The 24,701-nt window shown below is 39.3% G+C and overlaps 1 protein-coding gene and 1 long non-coding RNA gene across 3 annotated transcripts; both read right to left on the bottom strand.

Moving 5' to 3' along the window:
• LOC109232349 (MATH domain-containing protein At5g43560-like) lies at positions 727–11,765 on the bottom strand. 2 transcript variants are annotated; one of them, XM_019398085.1, is made up of 13 exons: positions 11,660–11,765; positions 10,687–10,907; positions 9,282–9,393; positions 7,823–7,911; positions 7,664–7,732; positions 7,449–7,578; positions 6,513–6,671; positions 5,893–6,241; positions 5,249–5,361; positions 4,744–4,888; positions 3,536–4,002; positions 3,260–3,443; positions 727–2,455 (listed from the first exon to the last, which is right to left on the bottom strand). In XM_019398085.1, exons 2-13 carry the CDS (start codon positions 10,865–10,867, stop codon positions 1,013–1,015), a joined length of 3,441 nt encoding a protein of 1,146 aa, XP_019253630.1. In that variant the 5' UTR covers positions 10,868–10,907; positions 11,660–11,765; the 3' UTR covers positions 727–1,012. The 2 variants fall into 2 exon arrangements, with proteins under 2 accessions (XP_019253630.1, XP_019253629.1); XM_019398084.1 differs by having other exon boundaries at positions 7,664–7,911.
• Positions 18,284–20,107, bottom strand: LOC109232806. Its single transcript, XR_002069002.1, has 2 exons — positions 19,850–20,107; positions 18,284–18,500 (listed from the first exon to the last, which is right to left on the bottom strand). It is a non-coding gene; the product is annotated as an uncharacterized LOC109232806 (long non-coding RNA).

The following is a 24,701-nucleotide window of genomic DNA, read 5'->3' as shown; positions in this document are numbered from 1 at the left end:
TAGTAGATAAAATATAAAAAATGACATGGAATATGATGTGTTATTCACGTCAAACAAGTGAGATACACACACGATCAGAGGGGTTTAAAATATAGATTTTGAGCAAGTTGAAGTGTTTGGATGAAAAAAAGTGAAGTAAGAGGACCGATATGACAAAGTAACACAAGTACAGGTGCCATTTAGACCATTCTGCCTTTGGAAAATAATAAGGAGCTTGCTTGATATTCGTACAGCATACGTGGAAATTAAAGTAAAAAGGATTATGCATAATTTGCACATTCTAAAGGATATTCAAGTTTCTGAGTTTCTTTTCTTAACCAATGGTTGGATTTAGAGAACTCACTACTTTCAACTTAGTTTTGCATTAACACTAACAGTTACCAATCAAGATATGAGGGGGGGAAAGGGGAAAAAATCAGAAATAACCAAATTTATAACTTGTAATTGAAAATAGCCACATTTTTATGTAAAGATAAAATCTGAACAAAAACATTCTTATATATAAAACTCCAGCATAATTTGCTGGAAGTTTAAATGCAGGAAAACTTTCCGTGTGCTGGAGTTCCAACATAATATGCTGGAATTGTAAACGCGTGAACTACATAATCTAACATATTATGCTGGAACTTTCCGTGTTTGAACTTTCCGTGTTTCAGCAAAATAGTAGTTATTTTTAGATGACTTTGCAATTATCAATCCAAAAACTGACTAGCTCATGCTATTTTCTGGAGGAAAAAAAAGGGGACCATATTACCAGACTTCAAGAAATAGAAGGCCAAACTTTTTAAACATCAAACCCCCAATTGGGGTGATAAAAAAGCCACATTTTCAAAGCTAATAAAAATGGAAACCAAGAAAGGCAGAATCACTCTTTACAAAATGTTTCCTTACCAGAGGATTACAACCTCCTCCCCAACTCAAAAGACCACACTCTCCTCCAGTACATTATTATAACGGAATACAGCCTAAACACTAATGGTCTATGCTCCGCTCATCGATAGAGCTGAGCTTGTCAAAGACCATTTGGAGGCCTATATACTCCATAGCCATTTACACCACAAGCCACGTTCGAGTAGTCAGGAACGTGATATGGGTAGCTAGGATCATTTTCCACATTCCTCATTCCAAGAAATGATGGATCAGAACCCATCATTTGCCACTGGTTAGGAACTAAACCATCAATCTGCCCACTCATAAACCGTGGATTAGGCTGCCGAATCATATCCCTACTAACACTATCAAAAGGGCCTCCGGAAAAATTATGCTGGATCTCATCATGATAACTTCGTGTTCGCTCAAATCTACAGGAACTTGTTGAGGGACCTAGATCAGCAGCAGGCATCCCAATATCACCGGGGAAAGAGAAATGCCGATTCAGATGGTGTGACCCATTGTTATAACTTTGATGAAAGCCTGTGTTGGGCATCGAAGTCCTTCCAATTCCATGCTCATCATCAAGCAAGTCGTTGATGATATCAAGATGTGGAAATTCATCGGCCAGTGCACTTTGAGACTGGCGTCCAGACGTGCAGGCTGGAAACTCGGATGGGATATGATCATGGGTTCTGCTGTTTACAGGCTTGAACAAATCAAAGTTTTGAAACTCGTTTATCATAGAACCATGGTCCCGGGACATACTCCTGCTGTCCCTCTGGGAACTCTCCCATTGCAGTCCATTCTGCAGGGTATCATGATTCATCATTCCATATGGAAAACTTGGTCTGATACAACTAGGTTCTATTCTTTCTGAGCCTTGTGGTAAGAATGACGGCCCAGAAATCAGTGAAGGTGATTGAGGATACGACTGTGAACTGTTAACCACTGGACTTGGAGAATAGGGTTGACTAAAACCAGCTGAACTTCCAGAAACAGGATTGCCCACAATTGCATTTCGATAGGACTGAGGAACATAACTGTGTGTTGCTGGTGACGGGTCAGAGCCCAATTGACCAGCTGCACTCACTGAACGGGCCAGTACTGGCGATGCCGGAACCATGGAAACAACAGGGGTAGCAGGCCTAGGCACAGGTACTACAGGAGCACTCAAGGGTCTGGACAGGGCAGGAACTTGTGATTTGGGCTTGTCAGTTGTCGCAGAGGAAGTCACTTGACGAGATTGGAAGTTCTGAGGTGTAACAGCTACTGAATGCACCGAGGGCTTCTCTGCCGCGTGTCGTTCTAAAACTTTATGAGGATTAGCCTTCGACAACACAGCAGTTTCAGCTGAATTAGCCAACGTTGTCGATTTATGAGTCAGCTTAGGACTTTCCAAAGACAATCTTTTAACAGAATTTGGATCACTTGTGGCTGAGACCTTTAGTTCTGACTTCGACTGAACGGCAGATGCTGCACTTTTTGGAGGGGTTCTAGGAGGAGACATGACATGCCGCTTCTCCAAGGGAGGTCTCTCTGCATCAGCCTCTGTCAGCTTTCTCTGCTGTGAAACTACTATTTTCTGCATACAACAAGAAAACGTGGCAATGAAAGGTGGAACTCGCTGAAAAGAACATAAACAGAATCATGGCATCCACTGTAAAGAAATTGCCCTCGAAAAACAAAAAAAGGAACTTGCTTAACAAAAAAAAAACAAATAACAACCAAGGATACCCCAAAAAAAAACATGGTAGTTTACCAATATTTCAGGAATACATTGTGTTTTGCATGAATAGAAAGAAGAACAGGACACTTAGCTTGCAAGATTTTTTTTCGTCTCCTTTTTATTAACTATATAAACATGAACGAAATGCCGAAAAGGGAGTGAAGGAGATAAAACCCCAAAAAGGAAAAAAAAAATATGGTTTTGAGTGTTATGACTCGCAATTCTCAGTAAAAGATTTTTGGATTTTTTCTAGGATGAAATCGAGTCAATGGGTAAAAGATTAATACCTGTTCGGCCAAGCTGGAAAAATCAGCTTATTTTTAAAAGTGCTTTTTTTAAAAGTACTTTTGGTGAGAAGCAGTTTGTGTTTGGCTAATTAATATGAAACACACTTCTAAGCAGCAATTAGTGTTTGACTAAACTTTTAAAAAGCACTTCGTGTATTTTTCTCGAAAGTGCTTCTCAAAAAAGTGCTTCGAGGAAGTACTTTTTTCTGCTTCTCCAAATTTGCTTCTGCTTCTACTCAAAAGCACTTTTTTTTCTTCTAAAAGTTTGGCCAAACACTTCAACTTTGGAAAAAAAGCATCAAAAGAAGTGCTTTCAACTTGGAGAAGCTTGGCCAAAACAGGCTATAATGCATAATGGGAGAAGAAGACAAACCTTCTTCACCACTTCCTGCTCGTGTGAATGCGCAATAGCCTGAGACTCGAATCTAGTTGCCCCACAACTTACAGCTGTATTACTTAGCTGCCCTGCATCTGGAAGAGCATCTACTGGCTGACTATGTGTTTCACTAGCGCAGTCAGCTGCATTACTGGTTGACTTGCTTCTGTGGTTAGCCACTCTAAAAAGTCGATGCACCAGGAATTAGAACAACAACAGACATCATGAAAGATAATCAAATGGATGCCAAAAAAATAAATTATAGAAGGTCACCTGCTGGGTGATTTCTGGTTTTTACGGTTCGAAGTCTCTCTGTAAGGCGCATTCGTAGCCGCTGAAGGGACTGAGTCAGTAGAACACGTTGATGAACTATCATCCATAACAGAAAGACTTTTTCCTGAAATTCCATTCTGTACAGATGAAAGGCCACTCAATCCACTGCAGCTAGTTTCTGTTGAAGGATGCATTTCAGAGGTGTCAGTATCCCAGTTGACAGGACTTGCGCCTCTGTCCTCAAAATCAGGATGGTTTACTTCTGGGACACAATCGACTGAATCAGAAATGTCCGAAACATCTTCCAGTATATCAGTTTTTTCCAGTGCTGCCTCTGGCTCCTCAGTCTCGTAGTCATTTCCATCACCGATACACCCATCTCGTTCAGCCTTCTCTTGCTCAATAATACAAATTTTCTCATCCCTCCCCTTATCCTTTGTTTTGCGATTATTCTTTTTCTGTTTACCCTGAAATACAAGGTAAGAATGATAAAATGCATTTACACAATATCCCCAAAAAAACACTTTCTTCAGGAGGTTTAAAGGATAAATACTTTCACTAACCCTCAACGGACAGTTAAGAGCTTGCACACCGACTAGTTGACAAAGTCTACAACTTTGAAACTGTCTCAACACAGATTCTTGTCCAAAAAAAAAATCACTCTTTCGTTCTTTTCTCTTTTTCTTTTTCATCTTCTTCCTCTGTTGGGGATCCCAGAACATTCAGTTCTACTACTATATCACATGTTTTTTTACACATTTGTGTAAGCAACTTTTATCAGCCAAGCTTTAATGAGCATATCTTGAATAAAAAAAATTTAGGTGGTGCAATGGCAGAATATACAATTATCTGATATACAGCGTAGAAACTACATTAGTGATGCCAATAATTGAAAGCCAGGACATGGTTTTCAATTGAGCTGACATAAAGAGCTCCTTGCTTCAGCATTTCCTAATTCCTATAAGGCTATGACCACAATTTGCGCATAAAAAGAATTTCAAGCAAAGGCTAACTTTGCCCCTCGACTCCTAAAGTTAAATAGCTGATCGCAAAGACTCAAACTCTAATACCACCGCTGCAGGAGCCTTTTTTAAGAACAATGATCTGTAGCCTCACTTAAACAGATGTTCCAGTAAATTGTAAATAAAAAATATTTCAGATATCTTAACTGTGTAATCAAATACCATAATCATATGCAAGGACAATACCTGCTTTTTCTTTGACTTCTTTTCCTTGTCAGACGCCTTTTTAGCTTTCAGCTCAGTTTCAGCCAGCCAAGAAGCCTCCTCTTCACGGATGAGCTCCTCTTGCCTCTTTAAAGCAACAGCTTCCTGATATGCGACCTCTATTTTACTACAGAAGGTAAATAACCAAGTCATTTTTTTTAATCAGTATATTCAAGTCATAGTTCCATTTCAAAAAAAACAAAAAAAAAAAGTTCAAGTAATTGTTAACCATCAAAAAGTGCAGTATGACAACTCCCCACAAATTAGACAAAGTGGACGAGCTTTGCCGCTCATTACACGATATTAGGTACAACATCATCCCACATCAATGCAGAAAATGCAGTTGACAATGCAGACTGCCTCTACTGTTAAAAGTTTCCAAAAGACCCTGAAGCAATACAAATGGAACCCAAAGCAGAAGCTATGTCTACCCATTTCAATAGCAGCAATCACAGTTAATAGCAAATAATTGAATAAAGTGGTTTACCTGAAAATATGTGCAAGGACAAATATCTCAATGGTTCGACGACCTAGTTCAGTTAGGCGCCTCTCGTCACGCACAATGGAATCTTTGTTGAAGTCCTCTCCCGAAGCACCATCCTAAAACAAAGAATAGTAGAATAAGTACTTGTCTTTCTTCCCCTTCTTTTTCCCGGGAGAGGGGGAACAAATTCCCCAGTGATACCCCAAAAAGAAAGGCAGTAAGAGAAGTGACTCTGACTAAAGTAACTCTTGGACTATATTTACAATTTCAGTTATGCTAGGCATTGAAATAGGACCCAATTCAAATGTCATCCATAAAAAACATAGTTCACTCACAATTATTGACCTTGTTGCATGACAAAAGCTCAATCTCATTCTTTCCGACTTTCAGTGGCTTATCCACAAAAGCACTTTAAGATATATCCAAACACGTTAAGGAATCATAACAAAAGTGTGTCCATAAATAGGAAATATTACTGAAGCATATTCATCTCTCACAAAACCTTTGACAGAAGGGCTAATCTATATTTCACTAAAATACAAAAATAAATCCACGAGCAGCAATAACAAGAAACTGTCGTACAATATTCAAGCCATAAATTTGGAACATTTCAGAATAGAGCTTCAACCACGGATTGTGTCACTTACCTTTGTACGGTTCTGGGGACCTTTCTCATCCTTTGGAGGCAGTGGTTCCAAGGCAGCCCTCTCAAGCAATAGCAAGACATCATCCACCAAGACAAACATGTCTTCGTCCAAACGAACAATAGGAACGAGTTGTTCTTCTGCATCCAAATATTTCCCCTTACCTTTCTTGCCTTTAGTCTGGCCTTCAATAGCCTTAAGCCCACTGTACAAAGAGTCCATCACCAGAGTAGATGTAACCTCTTTTTCAATGAAGAAGTGCTTGACAATCACTTTCAAAATCGAATCTGATTTCTCCCGAGACATGCAGCACCTAGAATTTTGGTCCATTCCCAGCCAAAAAGCACAGAAACTGCATTTCCATGTCACGTGAGAAGTCAGTATGCTATGACAAATGCTAAAAACATCAAAAATCTAACAGCGAGCGCATATAGCATTGCCTACATGAGGATTATGGGGAACAAATATGTCATTCAACAGAAAACTTATCCACATTCACCACCACAACTAAAGAGCTAAATAAGACACCATAAAACTTAGATATTAGAAGCTAGAGAACTATCAAGGCTAACAGTCTCTAGAAAGTAGAACCAGGTAAGCAATAGAGAAAATTTACAGCATACCTCGACCATCTAGCTTTATCCTCTATCAACTTTCCAAGTCTTCCTCTCCGCTCTTCCACGAAACGGCGGCAAATCTGTTCAACATTGGTCAAATACACTCTAACAAGCTCCCTCCTATATTGACAGTCAAGGCAACGAAAGGGACGATCCACTCTCTCCCTGCAAACAAAGAACACAGCCCAGAATCACCATTTGAGATCCATCACGACATCCATGGAACAAGTTAAGAATACTCAATATTATAGAAAATAGATATTGAGTAGCAACAAATCTCGTCTCCTAGGTCTACTTTGGTGCAAGTTGCAATGGTGTCCAAACACTATTATACACAAAGTAGCAACATTTCTAGATGTCATTGTGTCCATATTAAAAACCATGCTTAAAATGACCCTCACAGACATACCACGAACACGCTCCATCATTGATCTCCCAATTTTTCCTTTCTTCGTTTGACCACAAATATATATGACATCATAATGTTTGAAGACTACTATTTCTGTATCTCACTCTTCCTGATATATACAAAGCCTAATAACACTAGTGAAACTATCTCTGCAAGGAAAAGATAATGAGTTATAAAGGTAATGGGTTATAACCATGAATTTGATGCAAGAATGTCTTTTAGTTCCATTTGAATCCAGTGTTGTAAATCAAACACTTAATAGAAAATTCATGCCAGCATGTCAATGTCAAACATTTATGGCATGTTCACATACATGTTGACATCATCCTGTTTGATAAAAATTTATATGAGAACACCTATGTTGAACGAAAGGTTGAACCAACTAGCAATTTTAAATCTTCACATCCAAGCATGAAGAGGAATCATACTATTGGTGGTGGAAAAACATACTTTGGTTAACCGTGCTATCGGTAATGTAAGATACAGAAAATGGTATAAAATTATACAATAGGGAGATCAGAGTGAGAAAAGACCTGATAACTTGAACTTGAGCTTTAATTATGAGGGTATCAGCATCAATAAACCCTTCTAAGACTTTTGAAAGCTCCATAAACTTTTTCCAACCCCAATCATGCTCTTTCTTCCAGAAACGATGTAATGTATCTGCAGAAATTTGCAACTGTATTTTAACACGAACATGCGAGGACTTCAATAGATCCATCACAAAAGACCACATGTATGTACCCACCTGAATACTTGGACTTCTTAGGATCTTTGTTCACCACAGCAATAGTGAATTGAGCAAAATGACTCCAACCTGTTTTTATCAAAAGACAAGAAAACATCAACAACACAGCTATGGCAACACTTGAAGATAGGTTGGGGTGAACTACCAACATTATCACACCTGGAAGGAGCTTGTCATGATTAGCAACACACAGAAACAAAGAGAGATGATTGCAGACATCGCATCCTTGAGGGTAAATCAAAATATACCTGTTGCCAACAGTTTGATCATATCAAACATTTGTTAGTAATTTTATAATTCCTGAAACAGATAATTCTCATTCAATGAGAGGAATAAACAAGTATACAAGATTACAGTAAGCTTCAATTAACGGTGTATGAATATCAAACTTCGTACAACCCAAACTCCAAGCATAAGATGAAGCAAGATAAACAGTGTCTGTGATTACCTCTCTGTCAATGAAAAAGGAGAACCTAGTGATCAAACTCAAGCTGGCATCAGCCTTTTTTCTAAGAGTAAACTAACAGTGTTTGCAGTCGTACAATTTCTTTCAGAAAAAGATAGCGCAAGAGTGCAGGGAAGAGGCTCCTGTAATTTTCTCAGGTAATCATTCATCTATCCCAGGAAGTAAAAATGAATTTACTTGTTTATATTCATCCAATTTCAAAGGGGATTGTAAAGATGACCTAGACAAACTGCATTCCCCTCTGCTTTTACTTCCTTAGAAAGTCACCGGAAACCCTTTTCTTCACTTTTGTTACATCCCGATCTTGGCTGCTTATCTAACCCAACCTAACATGGTCCCAACCAGAAACAGAGTATGCACATGACCCGAGCCCGTTTGGACATAAGAAATTTTTCCCTTTTTTCCAAAAAATTTTTACTTTTCTCCGAAATAAATTTCTGTTCATAAAATTTCCAATTTTCACTTGAAGATGCATTTTGGAAATTTTCGAAAATTTGAAAAACTCCAAAAAGCTGTTTTTCAAAAAATTTCACTCAAATCACTCACAAAACTTCAAAAACAACCCAAAATTATATTCATGTCCAAACACAACTCTAAATTTCAACTACCATTTTCACTTGAAAAAAATGTTTGCCCTTTTTTGGAATTTTACAATTCTTATGTCCAAACGCCCACTTACTCCGTAATTTTCTATTACAAGATAAGTTGTGCACCCTCTCATTTTACTTCCTAACAGAGCACCGGTAATAGACCTTCCCTCTTCTCTTATTTACATCCTGGCTCCTCTTTAAACCAATGTAACATCATCCAAACTAATAGAAAAGGGTACATATATAAATAACTTTATCCACGAACTTACTTCCTAACTCAACAGGTAGAAGATACAAAGTCTAATTTTTCCTATTACAATTTACTTTATCCAAGGAAATGGTGGAAAACGATTAACATATGAAAAGCAGCAGCAGGTAGCTTTTGAAATGGATACACACTGGACAGAGAGCATTTTTCTCGTTGAACAATACATATCTCGTTCTACAAGTAATTGAAAGATGAGAACACATTAAATTCTTTCCGGTTAAAAGAAAGATGAGAACACATATAAGGGAACCGAACAAGTATATTCACAAAAAATTCTTGCCAAATATATCATACCATTTGAAGCCTCCGACCTCAAATGCATTACTCCGAAGTTCTCTCTTGTTAATTTGTGAAAATTTATCAATCTTCCAGGTATATTTCCCATAAAGCTCGGAAGGTTTAGGTCCTAAGAAAATAAAAGAGATAACTGAATAAATAAAGCAAAGGTGCTTCCATAAGCACGTAGAACGATAGAAGGATACAAAAGGACAGAGCTAGTTAAGTGTAAAGAAGGAACTTCTGAAGAAATACCAATAATCTCACAGCCCAGAGGCCGTTAAAACACATGCATTATCGAAATCAAGTCGAAAAACCATTATCGAAAAACAGTTACACATAGTTACTGTTGCGTCTTTTTTGATCAGCAGTATAACATCCCCACCGCTAACCCCGAACGAAAAGCACATTTAAAATGGAGTCAAGCAACTATAGTAAAAAACTACTCTTCAAGAATGATGTAAATGGATCTCATCATATCACAATTGTGAAACACCAAATTCCACAGCAGAGAAGTTACTTCTTGTAGAATCCATTTCACATTATCGCTTAGGTCAGAGATAGCAGTAGTAATATCAATGGTCATGTAACCTCCAAGAATTTACACTAGACGTGTTCACTTTTCATTTAGAGACTTGAAAAAGGACAGCAAGCTAGGTTGGAGTGCACTATCAGCAGCTTTGGTGACAATATAAGTGCTCACAGAGGTAGTGAAGGTAAGGATAGAGAATTACGAAACTGATTAAGGAGAAAGAAATATGTGTGTGCATGGTCTACTATCAATTAGCCAGGAAGTATTGGCAACGAGATGGTTATATTGAAAACCAACAGCATATGCAAGGGTAACCAGCAATTAGTAGGCAATGACATTCTAAGGGTTCATCTTCAAAATCAATCATGTCTCAATCAAATAACATCTAACTGAAAACCATCTCAAACTTAAAAAGTGAATATTACCGGTATATTTAATAAGCAATGATTGACATTCTAAGGGCTCATCTTTAAAGTAAGCAAACAGTTCACTAAATATGAAGAAGACATTAAACTGATTAAACACTATTAACAAGACTCGGACTCAGTAATATTCAGAGTTCTGAAACCAAAGAAGGAAGGGGCTGTCAATCCAAAAATAAGTATGCAGTGATTCCGTTCATTTTTGCAGAAAAGAAAGTAATGGTGGACTCAGATATGTATGTCATGAACCAACTCAAGCAACTGACAATCTATTACATGAATGGTCCAACTTCCCCCAACTAAGTACTAGTCTCCTGAAACTCATTCCCCAATTATGCAACTTAAAGAAACCAACAGAACTATTCTTATATGGAAAAAGAACACTGAAAATCGCAAGCAACATCTGTCAAGAATTGAAAGAAGACTTCAGAAGTACAAAGAAAAACATTGAAACAGGCAAGCAGCATACCAGCATCTTCATCATCATCACTATCCCAGTAAGGAGGCGATGTGGACGGAGTTCCATTCTCCAACTGTTCCGAAGACCTCCATTCTGCCAACGCTTCACTAGATTGGCATCTCTGCTGGCCATTTGACACTCCCTCCAACGTCCTCCCTGTACCTGCTTCCTCAGATGCACTTGAAGCCATTCTCACCCCACAACTCCCACCAAATTATTAAAAGCTTCACCTTTCTCATCCAAAAACAATTAAACCCCATTAAAAATACAAACAAAAACCTTTCTTTCCACACCTTTACAGTCTTAAATTCAAAAGGTAAAGGCAATGCAACAAGCTGAATATGTAGTCAGTGGCGGAGCCACATACAGTGAAGTTGAACACCCTTCGTCTGATAATTATACTAGTGTAGATAGAAGATAATACTGCATATATAGGTCAAAATTACTTTTACACATATATTAACGAAATTCCTAGCTTAGCCACTGCCTGCAGTTATCTAAAACTTCTCAGCCAAACTTATTGTACATACATAAAAATTCTTAAACCTTGGCTAAAATAAAACAATACAAATTTGTAAATATTCCAAATAAAGACACATTCCAATTCACAATTACTAAACCTGAAAACCCACACTAGAATAACTCCCAATAAACCCTAGTTCAAACCCAACTTCCACAAATCAAAAAAGAACCTCAAAATTAAGTCAATCAATAAATTATAGAAAACCCGGAAAAATGAATCAGTTATTAATTTACCTTAAACCCAATTGAACAAAACCCATAAACTCAATTGAAAAATCAACACCCCCAGATCAAAAAAAAATAATTCCAAAAATAACCACATCACAAAACATAAAAATAAACCCTAAAACACAACCCAAAAAAAAAAAAAGCAAAAGGGAAGCAAGAAAATTAGGAAATTAGTATAATAAAATAAGTATAATGAAAATTAGGAGAGTAGATCAAGGAAAAATAAGCAGACCTGAAGCAAAAGAACAAAGCTTTTGTCAATGGAAGCTGTGAAAAGAAATAAAGAGGGAGAGAGAGATTTGAGAGGTGGAAGAAGCAGCAGAACAGAGGCGGAAATAAAAAATATAATTTTTATATATACCCCTTTATTTTTTATTCTTTTTTAAAAAAGAATAATTCACATAATTACATGAAGATGGGTTTGGGTATTGTGTTTGGGTGTATCTCTCTCTTTATGTATATCTCTTTCTTTAATATTTAGGTTTTCTTTTTTCCTTTTTATTATTTTTAAGGTTTTTTTCCTTTATGATTATTTCATGCTTTTTCTCCTTTTTGTTAATATATATTTTATTTATAATTTTCTCTTCTCTTTTTATGATCGACAGCATAAGGATAACTGTATCTTCCAAAGTTTGAACTGGGAATAACTCATATAATATTTTTGCTTCCTTTTAGGGTTTTTCTCTTTATAATGATTTATTTTTCTTTATAATTATTTTATGATTTTTCCTTGTAGTGACAATTTTATTCATATGCTTGTTCATTTTATGATGGTCTATTTAGAGTGTTTTCTCCTTTATTTTTTATTTTTTTTTTTTTTTTTTTTGCTATTTGCTAACTTGAATTTGAGAATATTTTTTTTTTTGTTAGCCCTTGGGTAAGTAGGAAGATGGGAATAAGGACTTTGTTGTTTATCTCCTCCAAAATAGCCCAAGTTACAGTACCTTTCTATCATCAAAAAGAAAAAAGAAATTAATATTAATATTTTTAGCAATTATTTAATTTAAATAATTAAATATGTAGCAAACCCTCCCCTCCCACCCCCTTTCTACCCCACCTCCCACCCCTTGAGGGTCCCTTCATAACCTAGATGCCCTACTTTTAACAGTTAACACTTTTACATGTTAAGGACTTTTGGGGATTTTTTTTTTTCTTTTTCATGAAGAGGGTTGATATCCTAGTAAACAAATTAAAAGTTGATTGGCTAAAATTGGTCCCACCAATTTTAGAATATTGTTTTGGGTTTTTTGGTGAGTTGGGTTGCATTGAGTTTTGGATAAGATCATTGTGACGTTGGACTGATTCATGGGCTATATTTGGGCCGGTCCAATTTATGTATTTGGATGAATTAACCAAATAGCTGCCTACCCTACCACTTAAATTAAAATTAGCCGGTGAATATATAATATATACATAATTTATATATTACATGTATATAATTATGTATAATAAATATATAATTTATGTATAAGGCTAGAAAAAATAAACAATTAGTATGGCCTGCTATTTGTGCAAAGATCTTAATTCTTCTATCTCAAAAAAAAAAAAAATTAAGCAAAGGGTTAATCCAAATAACCGCTTATCCAACCACTTAAATCATATATATATATATAATCAATATATAATTTATATATATGGCTAGAAAAAATAAACAAGAAATATGACCAGCTATATGTGTATCCCAATACAAAATGGGCCGGTCGATCAAAACAAATTTGCATTCGCTAGTCAAACACCAGAGGTAAGTCATCATAATTGCACTTAGCTAGGAGATACAGAGCAATTAGTTTCCTCTCTTGTCAACTCACCCTCTCGTTATATTATAGGAAATAAACATAATTTTATTAGTAAATGCATTAATTTTTCTTGTTTTGAGTTCGATGCAAGTAAATGTATAGCAGTGTCAATATTATTAATTTAACAAACCGTTCTATTGGAATTCCTCAGCTAAAATACTTGAGCTATTAAATCCATTAGACACGAGGCATAATTGATATATTTACTACCGCATTCTTAATATATTTATCCCTTATATTTTTATAAGGTGCACTAGCAACTTTTTATCTGAAGATGCATCCTATATGCTTGTCATCTATGTGTTTTTTTTCCACCCGGTGTTCGATATTCTTATTGGAGCCCGACTATATTCGTATTCGAGGCACGTAGAGCCCCATTCAGGGGGAAGCACTTCCTACCAAGGTTTATACGGTCGAAATCGAGCTCGCCTACGGCATGGTAGGTCAAGCTTGGAACATGGCAATATAGGACTGAAGATCGACCCCAAGTCCCACCGGGCTAGAACCCGGAGTCAGAGCGCCTGCCTTCGAGAATATCAAGGCCGTGATCCCGGAATCGATCCTAGCCCCGAACGAGCTCGAAGTAACATTGTTAACATAGCCAACAGAAGACCGAAATATACGTGACCGATCGGATATTACGGCAGGAATCTCGACACTTATCGATAAGGAACCGACAATCACCAAATCAAGAGATTTTTTATCTTTTATAGAATTGTACCTAAAATATGACTCCTCTACTATATAAAGAGGGTCTGTTAATTCATTTAGCGCACGTTAACACATATTCCAAAGCAATACATTATTATTTCTCTCTTTAAGCTCTTATTCTCCTGTATCTTGATACCGATCGAAGTGCATCCAGTTCGAGGGTGACTGACCTCCCAAGACTGTAACTGTTCAATTCGCGTGATTTGAATTTACTTTATCATTGTTTATTCCAATTGCAACTTAATTTATCGCTTTGTGTCAAGTTAATCCGCATATCCTTAAAACCACTTACAAATTCAATTGTTATCTGATTTTTAGGGTAATTAGTTTGGTGCCCACCGTGGGGATAAGGATAATAGTGGTTATTTGATACAAATTTCCATAACACGCACTACTTTACACTTGTTCATTGAAGTGCCTCTAATTTCAGGTTAAAGCTCAAAATGTCAAAACTCACAATCAGCACCCCTACATGTTGACAGCGAGTCTGACTATCACGCTAAAAATAACAACATAGTGCCCAGTGGCGGGGTACCGCCAGTCGATCCCATCGTAATTCCGATCGCGGACTCGATTGACGCTAACTCGCATGTGGCTATCGACACAAATCTGCCTACTGACCCCGGGAATAGCGTCCGTGGTGGAGCCTGATCGGTAGCTCAAAATAAATAAAACATTGGAGGAGAAGGGGTCAATTTACGGATGATCTTCAAAATGTTGCAGGCTCAACAGGTGGCGATAGTTCAGTTACAAAACAAAAGTTGCACACCAAGCAGAATTGAACCCGATGCATCCCGGGAAGTCATCCGCAGGGATGAACTAGTCGCAAAGAGGTCGAATGAAAACGAATCTGGGACTAACCCCGAGATCATAAAGATGGTTGAGGAATTGACAAAACGGGTAGAATCAAGGGAGAAGAAAATCGACGATAATAACAAAAAGGTGGAAACCTACAATTCCAGGGTCGACCGAATCCCAAGAGTGCCGCCGAGATTGAAAGGCCTGGATTCCAAGAAGTTCGTGCAAAAACTTTTTCTTCTAAGCGCGGGTCCAAAGCCGATCCCTAAGAAGTTCTGCATTCCTGAGATTCCTAAGTACAACGGAACGACCGACCCAAATGAGCATGTAACCTCCTACACATGTGCCATCAAAGGGAATGACTTGGGGGATGATGAGATCGAGTTTGTCTTGTTGAAAAATTTCAAGGAGACCCTATCAAAGGGAGCTATGATATGGTATCACAACTTACCTCCTAATTGTATTGACTCGTTTGTTATGCTTGTTGATTTCTTCGTAAAAGCACACGCTGGAGCTATTAAGGTCGAGACCAGGAAGTTATACTTTTCAAAGTAAAACAGAAGGATAATGAGATGCTCGGAGAATTCGTGTCCCGGTTTCAAATAGAACGGATGGACCTACCACCGGTCGATGATGATTGGGCAGTTCCGTCTTTCACCCAAGGACTCAACATTCGGAGCTCATTGGCTTCACAGCAGTTGAAACTAAACTTGGTAGAATATCCGGCTGTCACTTGGGCCGATGTCCATAACCGGTATTAGTTAAAAATCAGGGTCAAAGATGATCAGCTTGGGGCCCCTTCAGGGTCCGTGTATCCCAACAGAACCATCGACAAGTCAAGAGAGACATCGATCGTGAACCGAGATTAAACAGGGATCGGTATTAGCCGTACAACAGAGACCGAAGAGCAGTGGGTCTAGGTGGAACTCTATAAGAAATTAAAGGAGAAGTGATCGAGGTCGGAGCAACCGGGAGTCATGAGCAAAAACAGCTTCGACAGGCCCGTCGGGCCTAAAGAAGCACCAAGATTATCGGAGTACAACTTCAACGTCGATACCGCTGCTATCGTATCTGGTATCGGACGCATCAAAGATACCAAACGGCCTAGACCTTTACAGTTCGATCCAGCCCAAAGGGATCCCAACCTAATGTGCAAATATCACGGCACTCATGGCCACAGAACAGAAGACTGCCGACAATTAAGAGAAGAGGTGGCCCGGCTATTCAACAATGGACATCTCCGAGTATTCCTCAGTGTTCAGGCCAAGAACCACTTCAAGAACAAGTACTTTAATAAGCAGACCGAGCAGGAAGAGCCTCAGCACGTCATCAACATGATCATCGGTGGAATCGACATTCCCCAAGGTCTGATGCTGAAATGCACCAAAGTATCCATCACAAGGGAAAAATGGACTCGGGATTACGTACCTGAAGGAACCTTGTCTTTCAACGACGAAGACACTAAGGGGATCGTGCAACCCCACAATGATGCACTGGTAATATCGGTACTCGTAAATCTCGAATTAAGCGTGTGTTAATTGATCCAGGTAGCTCAACCAATATCATCAGATCAAGGGTCGTGGAGCAACTCGGCCTACAAGATCAGATGGTACCTGCGGTTCGAGTCCTGAACAGGTTCAACATGGCATGCGAGACCACTAAAGGGGAGATAACATTACCTGTGAACGTCGCTGGAACCGTACAGGAAGCCAAGTTCTACGTAATCGGAGGGGATATGAGATACAACGCTCTGTTCGGGAGGCCATGGATTCACAACATGAGAGCAATACTCTCGACGCTGTACCAGGTGCTGAAATTACCAACACCCGGAGGAGTTAAAACAATTGATGGAGAACAACCGACCGCCAATGAGATGTTCGCGGTCGATGAAGTGATCCCCACATCCACACTCTCAACATCGAAGGATCCGAATCGGATGGTCAAAGACGGGACCATATAGCAATCACCTATACTTGCCTCGATAGAGTCGAAGGAACAAGGGGTAGACGACGACTACGGAGGCCCTAGATCTTTCATAGCCCCCGACGATTCCGGCGCTACAAAATCAACGGTCGAGGAACTAGAACAAGTCATACTAACCGAACACTTGCCCGATCGAAAGGTATACCTGGGCACGGGGTTAATCCCCGAGCTTAGGAAAAAATTCAATTTCTTATAGCTAACGGAGATTGCTTCACTTGGTCCCACCTTGATATGACAGGTATTCCGCCGGAGATAACCATTCACAAGCTAAGCCTGGACCCGAAGTTATACCCGGTCAAGCAGAAGAGGAAACCCAGTCCAAGGTCAAACATGCTTTCATCAAGGACGAGGTAGCTAAACTCCTTAAAATAGGGTCCATTCTGGAGGTTAAATACCCGGATTAGTTAGCAAACGTAGGGGTAGTCCTTAAAAAGGGGAATAAATTAAGAATATGTCTAGACTATAAGGATTTGAATAAGGAATGTCCTAAGGACTCCTTCCCTTTGCCCTATGTCAATCGCATGATTGATGCCACGCCGGCCACGAGATCCTCAATTTTCTCGACGTACTCCGCGTACAACCAAATATGGACCCTGGTGATCATTAATAAAACCTCCTTCATCACTAAGTATGGCATATACTGCTATAACGTGATGTCATTCGGATTAAAAAATGTCGGTATGTTCGAGGAACAAATAGGAAAATCAATGGAGGTTTACATTGACGATATGTTGGTTAAGTCCCCGTGAGCAGATGACCATTTAAAACATTTGCAGGAAACTTTCAACATATTGAAGAAGTACAATATGAAGCTGAACCCGGAGAAATGTGCGTTTGGAGTCGGATCAAGTAAATTCCTCAGATCAATCGTTGAATCGAGCTCAACCCCGACAAGATCAAAGCCATCGAAGATATCACGATTGTGGACAACGTGAAGGTCGTGCAAAGATTAACCGGATGCATAGCCGCCCTGGGGCGATTCATCTCGAGGTCTTCCGATAAGAGCCACTGATTCTTCTCACTACTGAAGAAAAAGAAGAAGAATAACTTCTCATGGACCCTGGAGTGCCAACGGGCCTTGGAGGAACTCAAGCGGTATCTATTATGCCCACCGCTGCTTCACACGCTAAAGATAAACGAACAACTATACCTGTTGTAGCAACCCCTTATTGGGATGCCACTTATAAAAACTAATATAATACTTATAAATTTAAATAGTCTTTTAATAAAATAAACTAGCAAAATAAGAAAAAGAAAATGTGCACATGAATAAATTTCAACATACAATATCTCAACTTAGAAAAATCTCATAAAAATCTCTTTAAAATTTCAAGATACAACTATTAAAAAAACGGCAACATCTATTTAAGTTAAATTAATACTTTAAAATTTACCAAATACCTAGTAGAAGAATATCTTTTTCATACACCATTCAAGACTCAAACTAAGCATAAAGTTCAGCTCTCAATCATATAAAAGCTAGTTAAATCTTCAAAAATAATCTCCCAAGTTCAATTTAAGTACCAAATTCAATTAATTACAAGACTTGGGCATAAACACCCACAAAATAGTCAAATCAATCACCAAAATTAAGTTACCAAGATAATAGTGTCATGACCAAATAATCATTCAGAGTGCATATCTAAGTGTATCTTATGGATCATGTACAAGTTCCCAAAAGTTTACAAACAAAAAATTACATATGCCTATGCAAGTGTGATCTTCATCTAATCTTCCAAAGAGTCTACTTCAAATGATATCCTCAGACATCTCCCGGCACATCACCTACGATAGTAACAAACTATAAGCATAAAGCTTAGTGGCACATAAACTTAACTAACATTTCATAATAAAATAAAGGTAAACCATGGAATGAATACAAGGAATAAATTCTAGATACGAGCTTATTAAAATCAACATCAAGTACTTAATGAAGGTACAATCATCTCAAGAGGGCTAAATATCAAATCATAAAATAGTACTATTATTCATAATCTCAAACGTCAAGAAGATTTTCAACTAATATCCAAAAAAGTCCACCGATTAGTTGATTCGCCCAACATATGAGTCATGCAATTACATCAAAACATAATCAAGTAACAAGAAGGATCGGAGTCCTAAATCAAGTAGGGTCGTCACCTAATTATCAAGAGAATCAAGAGCCATATTGAAAGTGGCTTTCCCATCCATACTTAAAATGGACAAAGTCCATGATTAGGATGGAGTTGAATCCAAAGTCAAGATGGGTCAAGATCCAAGCAAAAGGCATGCCAATAAAAGTGACAAAGTCACTATCACAAGAAGGATAAAATCCCAGCAAGAATGCAATGATGCTCAAGCAATCCGTATATGTGGGCGAGCTAAATTGTCTTTCAAAAATAGTTCACATGACACTCCATATGATTTTTAACATATTCATAACTCAATTACGAAATTATACCTTCAATGACCACTAATAAATCAAAATGCCTCAAGATATTCCTTCTCAAGCAACAAAGCAAGTAAACTAGTAAAGTAGCAACCAAGTCAATATGACAATAAATTTTACCTAAATTTCACCAAACCTTAACCACTTATAATATCTAAACAAATTAAATTGAAAGAATCACTTAATTTTACGTGCAAATCTTGGAGCTTTAGTATTTCTAAAGCTCAAACGACATCAAGGGATTTAAGATTTTCTAAGCCAAGAAAAGAGCAATTTTCCTAAGGTGTGCTCCTTAGCTTGAACAAATATCTCTTGTATCTTAAATACGTAATCAACACTCACTTAAGGTCTGAAATTTAAAGATGTTTAAATCAAATCGTGATGAATATCAAAAAGGGAGACTAAATGGGTCACAACTATTTTACTAAAAATCTGGCAGCAACTCTGTCATGTATTTCAGCCCTCTTTTGACATAGTAGACAGCAGAACTGACTATTTTGATCTGCATAACAATTGTAGATCTATGTCTTATCTTTCTGCAGAATTTTGAATCACTACAATCCGAGTTTTAGAGAAAAAGTTATGCTCAAAATACTAACTGTTGCCCCGTTCAAAAACGGGATTGAATCTCTTACTTTCAAAATCTCAAATTCTCTAACAACAAACTTAATAATTTCACCAAATATATATTAAACAAGAAGCTGACCACAAGTTTGAGAGAGTTCCTCCATAAATCCAAACCTGGGGTTTCAAATAAGCTTAACCCATCTTGATTCTTGAAGATAACATTCCAACATATATTCAAAAGATAATGATTAAAACTTTTATGTAGACAAATGTGATCTTGATGGTAGTGGGAGAATGAAACTTGTGTGGATTGAGAGTTTTCCAATAAAGTCCTAGAACAATGAAGAAGAAGAAAATGTCTTATAAGAGAGAGAAAGAGATTTTGCTAATATAAAGGGTTTATCTCCCAAGTGGACAGAAGCTAGATATTATTCTTTATCAAATGGGTCAAAAATAGATCTAAGGGATCCAATAGGATATAGTAAGTCTTTTTTTACCCCCCCCCCCCCTTTGAATAAAATAAAGTAGAATAATTAAATTTAAGAAAAGTGATAAAATATTAGCAATAAAAAAAAGATCACCTAAATATACATAATTTATTTACAAAATTCTTGGTGTTACACCTGTACTTGGCAGTATCGAAGATAGCGGTAAGTGGAGTCCTGGTCCGGAAAGAGCAAGGTACGCAATTTTCAATTTACTATGTTAACAGGACTCTAGGTGAGGCAGAAACTAGGTACCCTCACCTAGAAAAATTGGGGCTCGCTTTCCTAAGCGCCTCTAGGAAGTTGAAACCATATTTTCAATGTCATCCTGTATGTGTTGTGACTACTTACCCATTGCGAAATACAATGCATAAACTCGAGCTCTCGGGACGATTGGCCAAATGGGCCGTGGAGATCAGCGGGTACGTTATTGAATATCGACCCCGGATCGCCATTAAATCTCAAATTTTGGCAGACTTCGTAGCCGACTTTACGCCGGACCTAATACCAGAGGTCGAAAGAGAGTTGTTTGTCGACTCGGGGACGTCTTCGGGGAGACCCTCTTTACGGACGGTGCCTCGAACGCAAAAGTGTCCGGACTTGGAATCGTATTGAAGCCACCAACAGGCAATATAGTTAGACAATCTATTAGGACTATGAAATTGACTAACAACGAGGCCGAATATGAGGCCATGATTGCAGGCCTCGAACTAGCCAAAAGCTTGGGGCAGAGGTGATCGAAGCTAAGTGCGACTCCCTCTTTATGGTGAACCAAGTTAATGGGACGTTCGAGGTCAGAGAAGAACGAAATCCAAAGGTACCTGGATAAGTTGCAAGTAACATACATCGGTTCAAGGAGTGGACTTTGCAACACGTACCTCAGGATCAAAACAGTGAGGCCGATGCCCTTGCTAACTTATAATCGTCGGTCGAGGACGACGAGTTCAACTCGAGGTCAGTCGTACAACTCATGAGATCGATAGTGGAAGAAGGTCATGCCGAGATAAACTCAACGAGCCTAACTTGGGACTGGAGAAACAAATATATTGAATATCTGAACACCGAAAAACTGCCCTTGGATCCAAAAGAATCGAGGGCCCTGCGTATGAAGGCAGTCCGGTTTAGTTTGTCCGAAGACGGAACCCTGTTCAGAAGAACATTCGGTGGCCCGCTCGCGATATGTCTAGGACCGGGAGATATCGAATACGTTCTGAGGGAAATCCACGAAGGCACCTGTGGAAATCATTCAGGTGCCGAATCATTGGTTCGAAAAATAATCAGAGTCGACTACTACTGGACCGATATGGAAAAGGACGCGAATGAGATCGTACAAAAATGTGATGAATGTCAAAGACATGCTCCGATGATTCATCAACCCGGGGTGCTGCTGCATTCGATTTTGTCACCATGGTCGTTTATGAAGTGGTTAATGGGTATCGTTGGCCCCCTTCCGTGGGCACCCGATAAGGCTCAATTTATATTGTTTATGACTGACTATTTTTCTAAGTGGGTGGAAGCCTAAGCATACGAGAAGGTCAGGGAGAAGGAAGTCATCGATTTCATTTGGGACCACATCATATGCTGGTTTGGAATGCCGGCCGAGATCTTGTACGACAACGGGAAACAATTCATCGGCAGCAAAGTAAGCAAGTTTCTCGAAAACCATAAGATCAAACACCCTTTCATCCTAGAGGGAACCGACAAGCAAAATCGACCAACAAACTATACTCCAAAACCTCAAAAAGAGGTTAACCGACGCCAAAGGAAAATGGAAGAAAATCCTGCCCGAAGTCTTATGGGCATACCATACGACCTTGAAGTCCAGTACTGGGGCCACCCCGTTCTCCCTGGTTTACGGGGCTGAAGTCCTAATACCGGTCGAAGTTGGAGAACCAAGTCTCAGGTTCCAATACGCAACCAAGGAATCAAACGATGAGGCCATGAATACGAGTGTGAGGCTATTAGACGAAAGGCGCGAGGCTGCCCTTGTCCGGTTGGCCGTCCAAAAACAGCGGATCGAGAGATATTACAACCGAAGGGTCAACCTTCGACACTTCAATATCGAGGACTTAGTATTAAGGAAGATCACACTAAGCACCCGGAATTAGAACGAAGGGAAGCTGGGGCCGAACTAGGAAGGACCATATCAAATTATCGAGATCACTGGAAAGGGACCGTACAAACTCGGAGCAATGAACGGTGAACGACTACCGAACAACTAGAACGTAAATAACTTGAAGCGATACTACTGCTAAGGTTGACCCCATTTGTTCCTTTTACTTATTTGCATTTCGAACTAACACTTGCAGGCAACCATCAAAGAACGATACAATTTTTAGGCCTGAAAGCACGCGTTGCACTCTTTTTCCTTTGGACCGTTTTTGTCCCAAATGGGTTTTTCGGCAAATTATTTAACGAGGCAATAGTAAATCGTGCTAATTTAGAATTGAAGGCCGGTTACGAACTGTTATCGAAGATCACGACAACAGTATTTGAGGCCTCTCTATGATTGGCCTCGAACATTAGGGGGAATTGCCCTCGGATAACGACTTTATCAAGGAAAGAAATTTTGTGATTGAATGGTCTCGGCTCGACCCATAGGATTTACTATAAGGTCCAAATGGTCAAATGAACCATGCCCGCATAGATTGCTCGAGCGTTGCCATAAAGCTTGTACACATGTGTAACTATTACGCACAAGAATAAAAAGAAGTCTCTACCTCGTGCATAAATATCTTGTCCCTTAATTTTTTTTCTTAAGAAATTTCCTACATTCGATCCCCTAAAGGTATCGAGCCCAAGGGTTGCCTTAATCCGAGTTCAAACGATCACTCCCACACGGGGACTGCCATCCGAAGACAAACTCGGGCGGCCTGGGCTATCAGAGCCCGGGGGCACAAGACCTATTAGGCAGCGCCCGAACCTTAAAGGCTACGGCCATCCCTATTCGGGAACTGTTATCTTAGGCAAGCCCGGATAACTCGGGGTAACAAACCCACTGGGCAACACCCGAACTAAAAAGGCTACGGCTATATTAAAACGGCTCGGATACGTCCGAGACCTGTAACAAAAAACAAGGCCTTCAAAATTTCTTAACCGGTTCTAAAGGCTACCCTCGACAAACTATAATCTAAAAAATTATAAGTATTTTGGTAAAAAGTTTCCCGTCATACTGGACCCCCATGATGCCTTAAACAAAATAATATCAAAGGAAAAGCCTGTTCGAACCTCCGAACATGACCTAACTATTTCATGCTAAGGCATTTCGATCCTTGTAAATATAAATAATAAAGTAAAGGAAAACAAAAATCAGAGATTGTCGAAGGGAAAAAAGAAGCCTTGTATTATATATACATATAGTCTTTACAAAGGCCAAACGACCTTGAAAAAAAGTACAAAAGTACACAAGTACAAAGATACAAAAAACAAAGAAACATGTACAAGGCACTTAAATAGACTGGTCTTTACCGGAGCCCGCCTCGTTGCCAGGGTCTTCGGGGTCTCCTCCACCCTCAGACCCGCTAGAACCCTTGGAGTCTTCTTCATCCTCGGATAAGCTAACTTCTTGGCATCGACTTCAAGCTCCTTGACACTCTCAATTTTGTCCGACAAGTTGAAACCCCGAGCATGAATTTCCTCAAGGGCCTCCCTTCGGGATTGTCGCTTCACGTGCTCGACGATATCATTCGTTCGATCCTGGCCGCCTCGGTATCGGCCTTAGATTGGGACACCATCTCATCGGAATCGGCTTCAACCACCATGGCCACCAACTTGGTCGTTTCAAGCTCCTTGGCTAGAGTTTCTCGATCAGAGACGACCGAACTTAGCTGAGACTGGAGCTCCTAGACCTTTTTGGCTTGCACCTCAGCCTTTTCCTTTGCCGCCCGAAGCTGGACCTCAGTCGAAATCAGCTGCGCCCGAGCAGTCTCCTTTCCGAGGCCAGGCGGTCCATCCTACCTCTCCATTCGTCAGTCTCGGCCTTGACAACATCTATCTCAGCTCGGAGCTGGTCAATCCGATCGATCTTCTGTTGGACTTGTGGATTTCGACCATTAGTCACCGAGTCTAGCTCATCGTCACTAACCTCAAATATTTTTACCTGCTCGACCAGGTCGGTGTGCTCCTTCTGAGCCACCTCTAGCTCAGCTCGGAGGCTCTTAGCCTCCCCTTCACGTTGCTCGCTGAGAAGTTTGTAAGTATCTCTCTTCTCAGTGAGCCCTCGAACCTCGGCCTCAAGATGGTTCAGCTCGTCCCGATATCGGAGAAAAGTTTCATGATGAAGCACCGAGGCCTACAGACACAAAGAAAAATGTTATGATTATCTATAAATTAGTCTAAGTACAAATTAAAAGTCATCAAGAGGTATCTGAATTCATCTAGAGGGGGACTATCTATATACGATCGAAATCGAGCTCGCCTACGGCATGGTAGGTCAAGCTCGGAACATGGCAATAAAAGACTGAAGATCGACCCCAAGTCCCACCGGGCTAGAACCCGAAGTCAGAG

The sequence above is a fragment of the Nicotiana attenuata genome, chromosome 9 (assembly GCF_001879085.1).
Source record: "Nicotiana attenuata strain UT chromosome 9, NIATTr2, whole genome shotgun sequence".
Taxonomy (NCBI): domain Eukaryota; kingdom Viridiplantae; phylum Streptophyta; class Magnoliopsida; order Solanales; family Solanaceae; genus Nicotiana; species Nicotiana attenuata.
The sequence above is the reverse complement of the archived record's forward strand: the minus strand, read 5'-3'. Positions and strand labels throughout refer to the sequence as shown.

Excerpts from the sequence above, each read along its gene's own strand:
- LOC109232349 (XM_019398084.1), bottom strand. The coding sequence starts at position 10,867 with ATGGCTTCAAGTGCATCTGAGGAAGCAGGTACAGGGAGGACGTTGGAG. Across the intron at positions 7,579-7,663 it reads TAAGAAGTCCAAGTATTCAG|ATACATTACATCGTTTCTGG; the intron begins GTGGGTACATAC and ends AAATTTCTGCAG. Across the intron at positions 5,362-5,892 it reads GTCCCCAGAACCGTACAAAG|GATGGTGCTTCGGGAGAGGA; the intron begins GTAAGTGACACA and ends TCTTTGTTTTAG.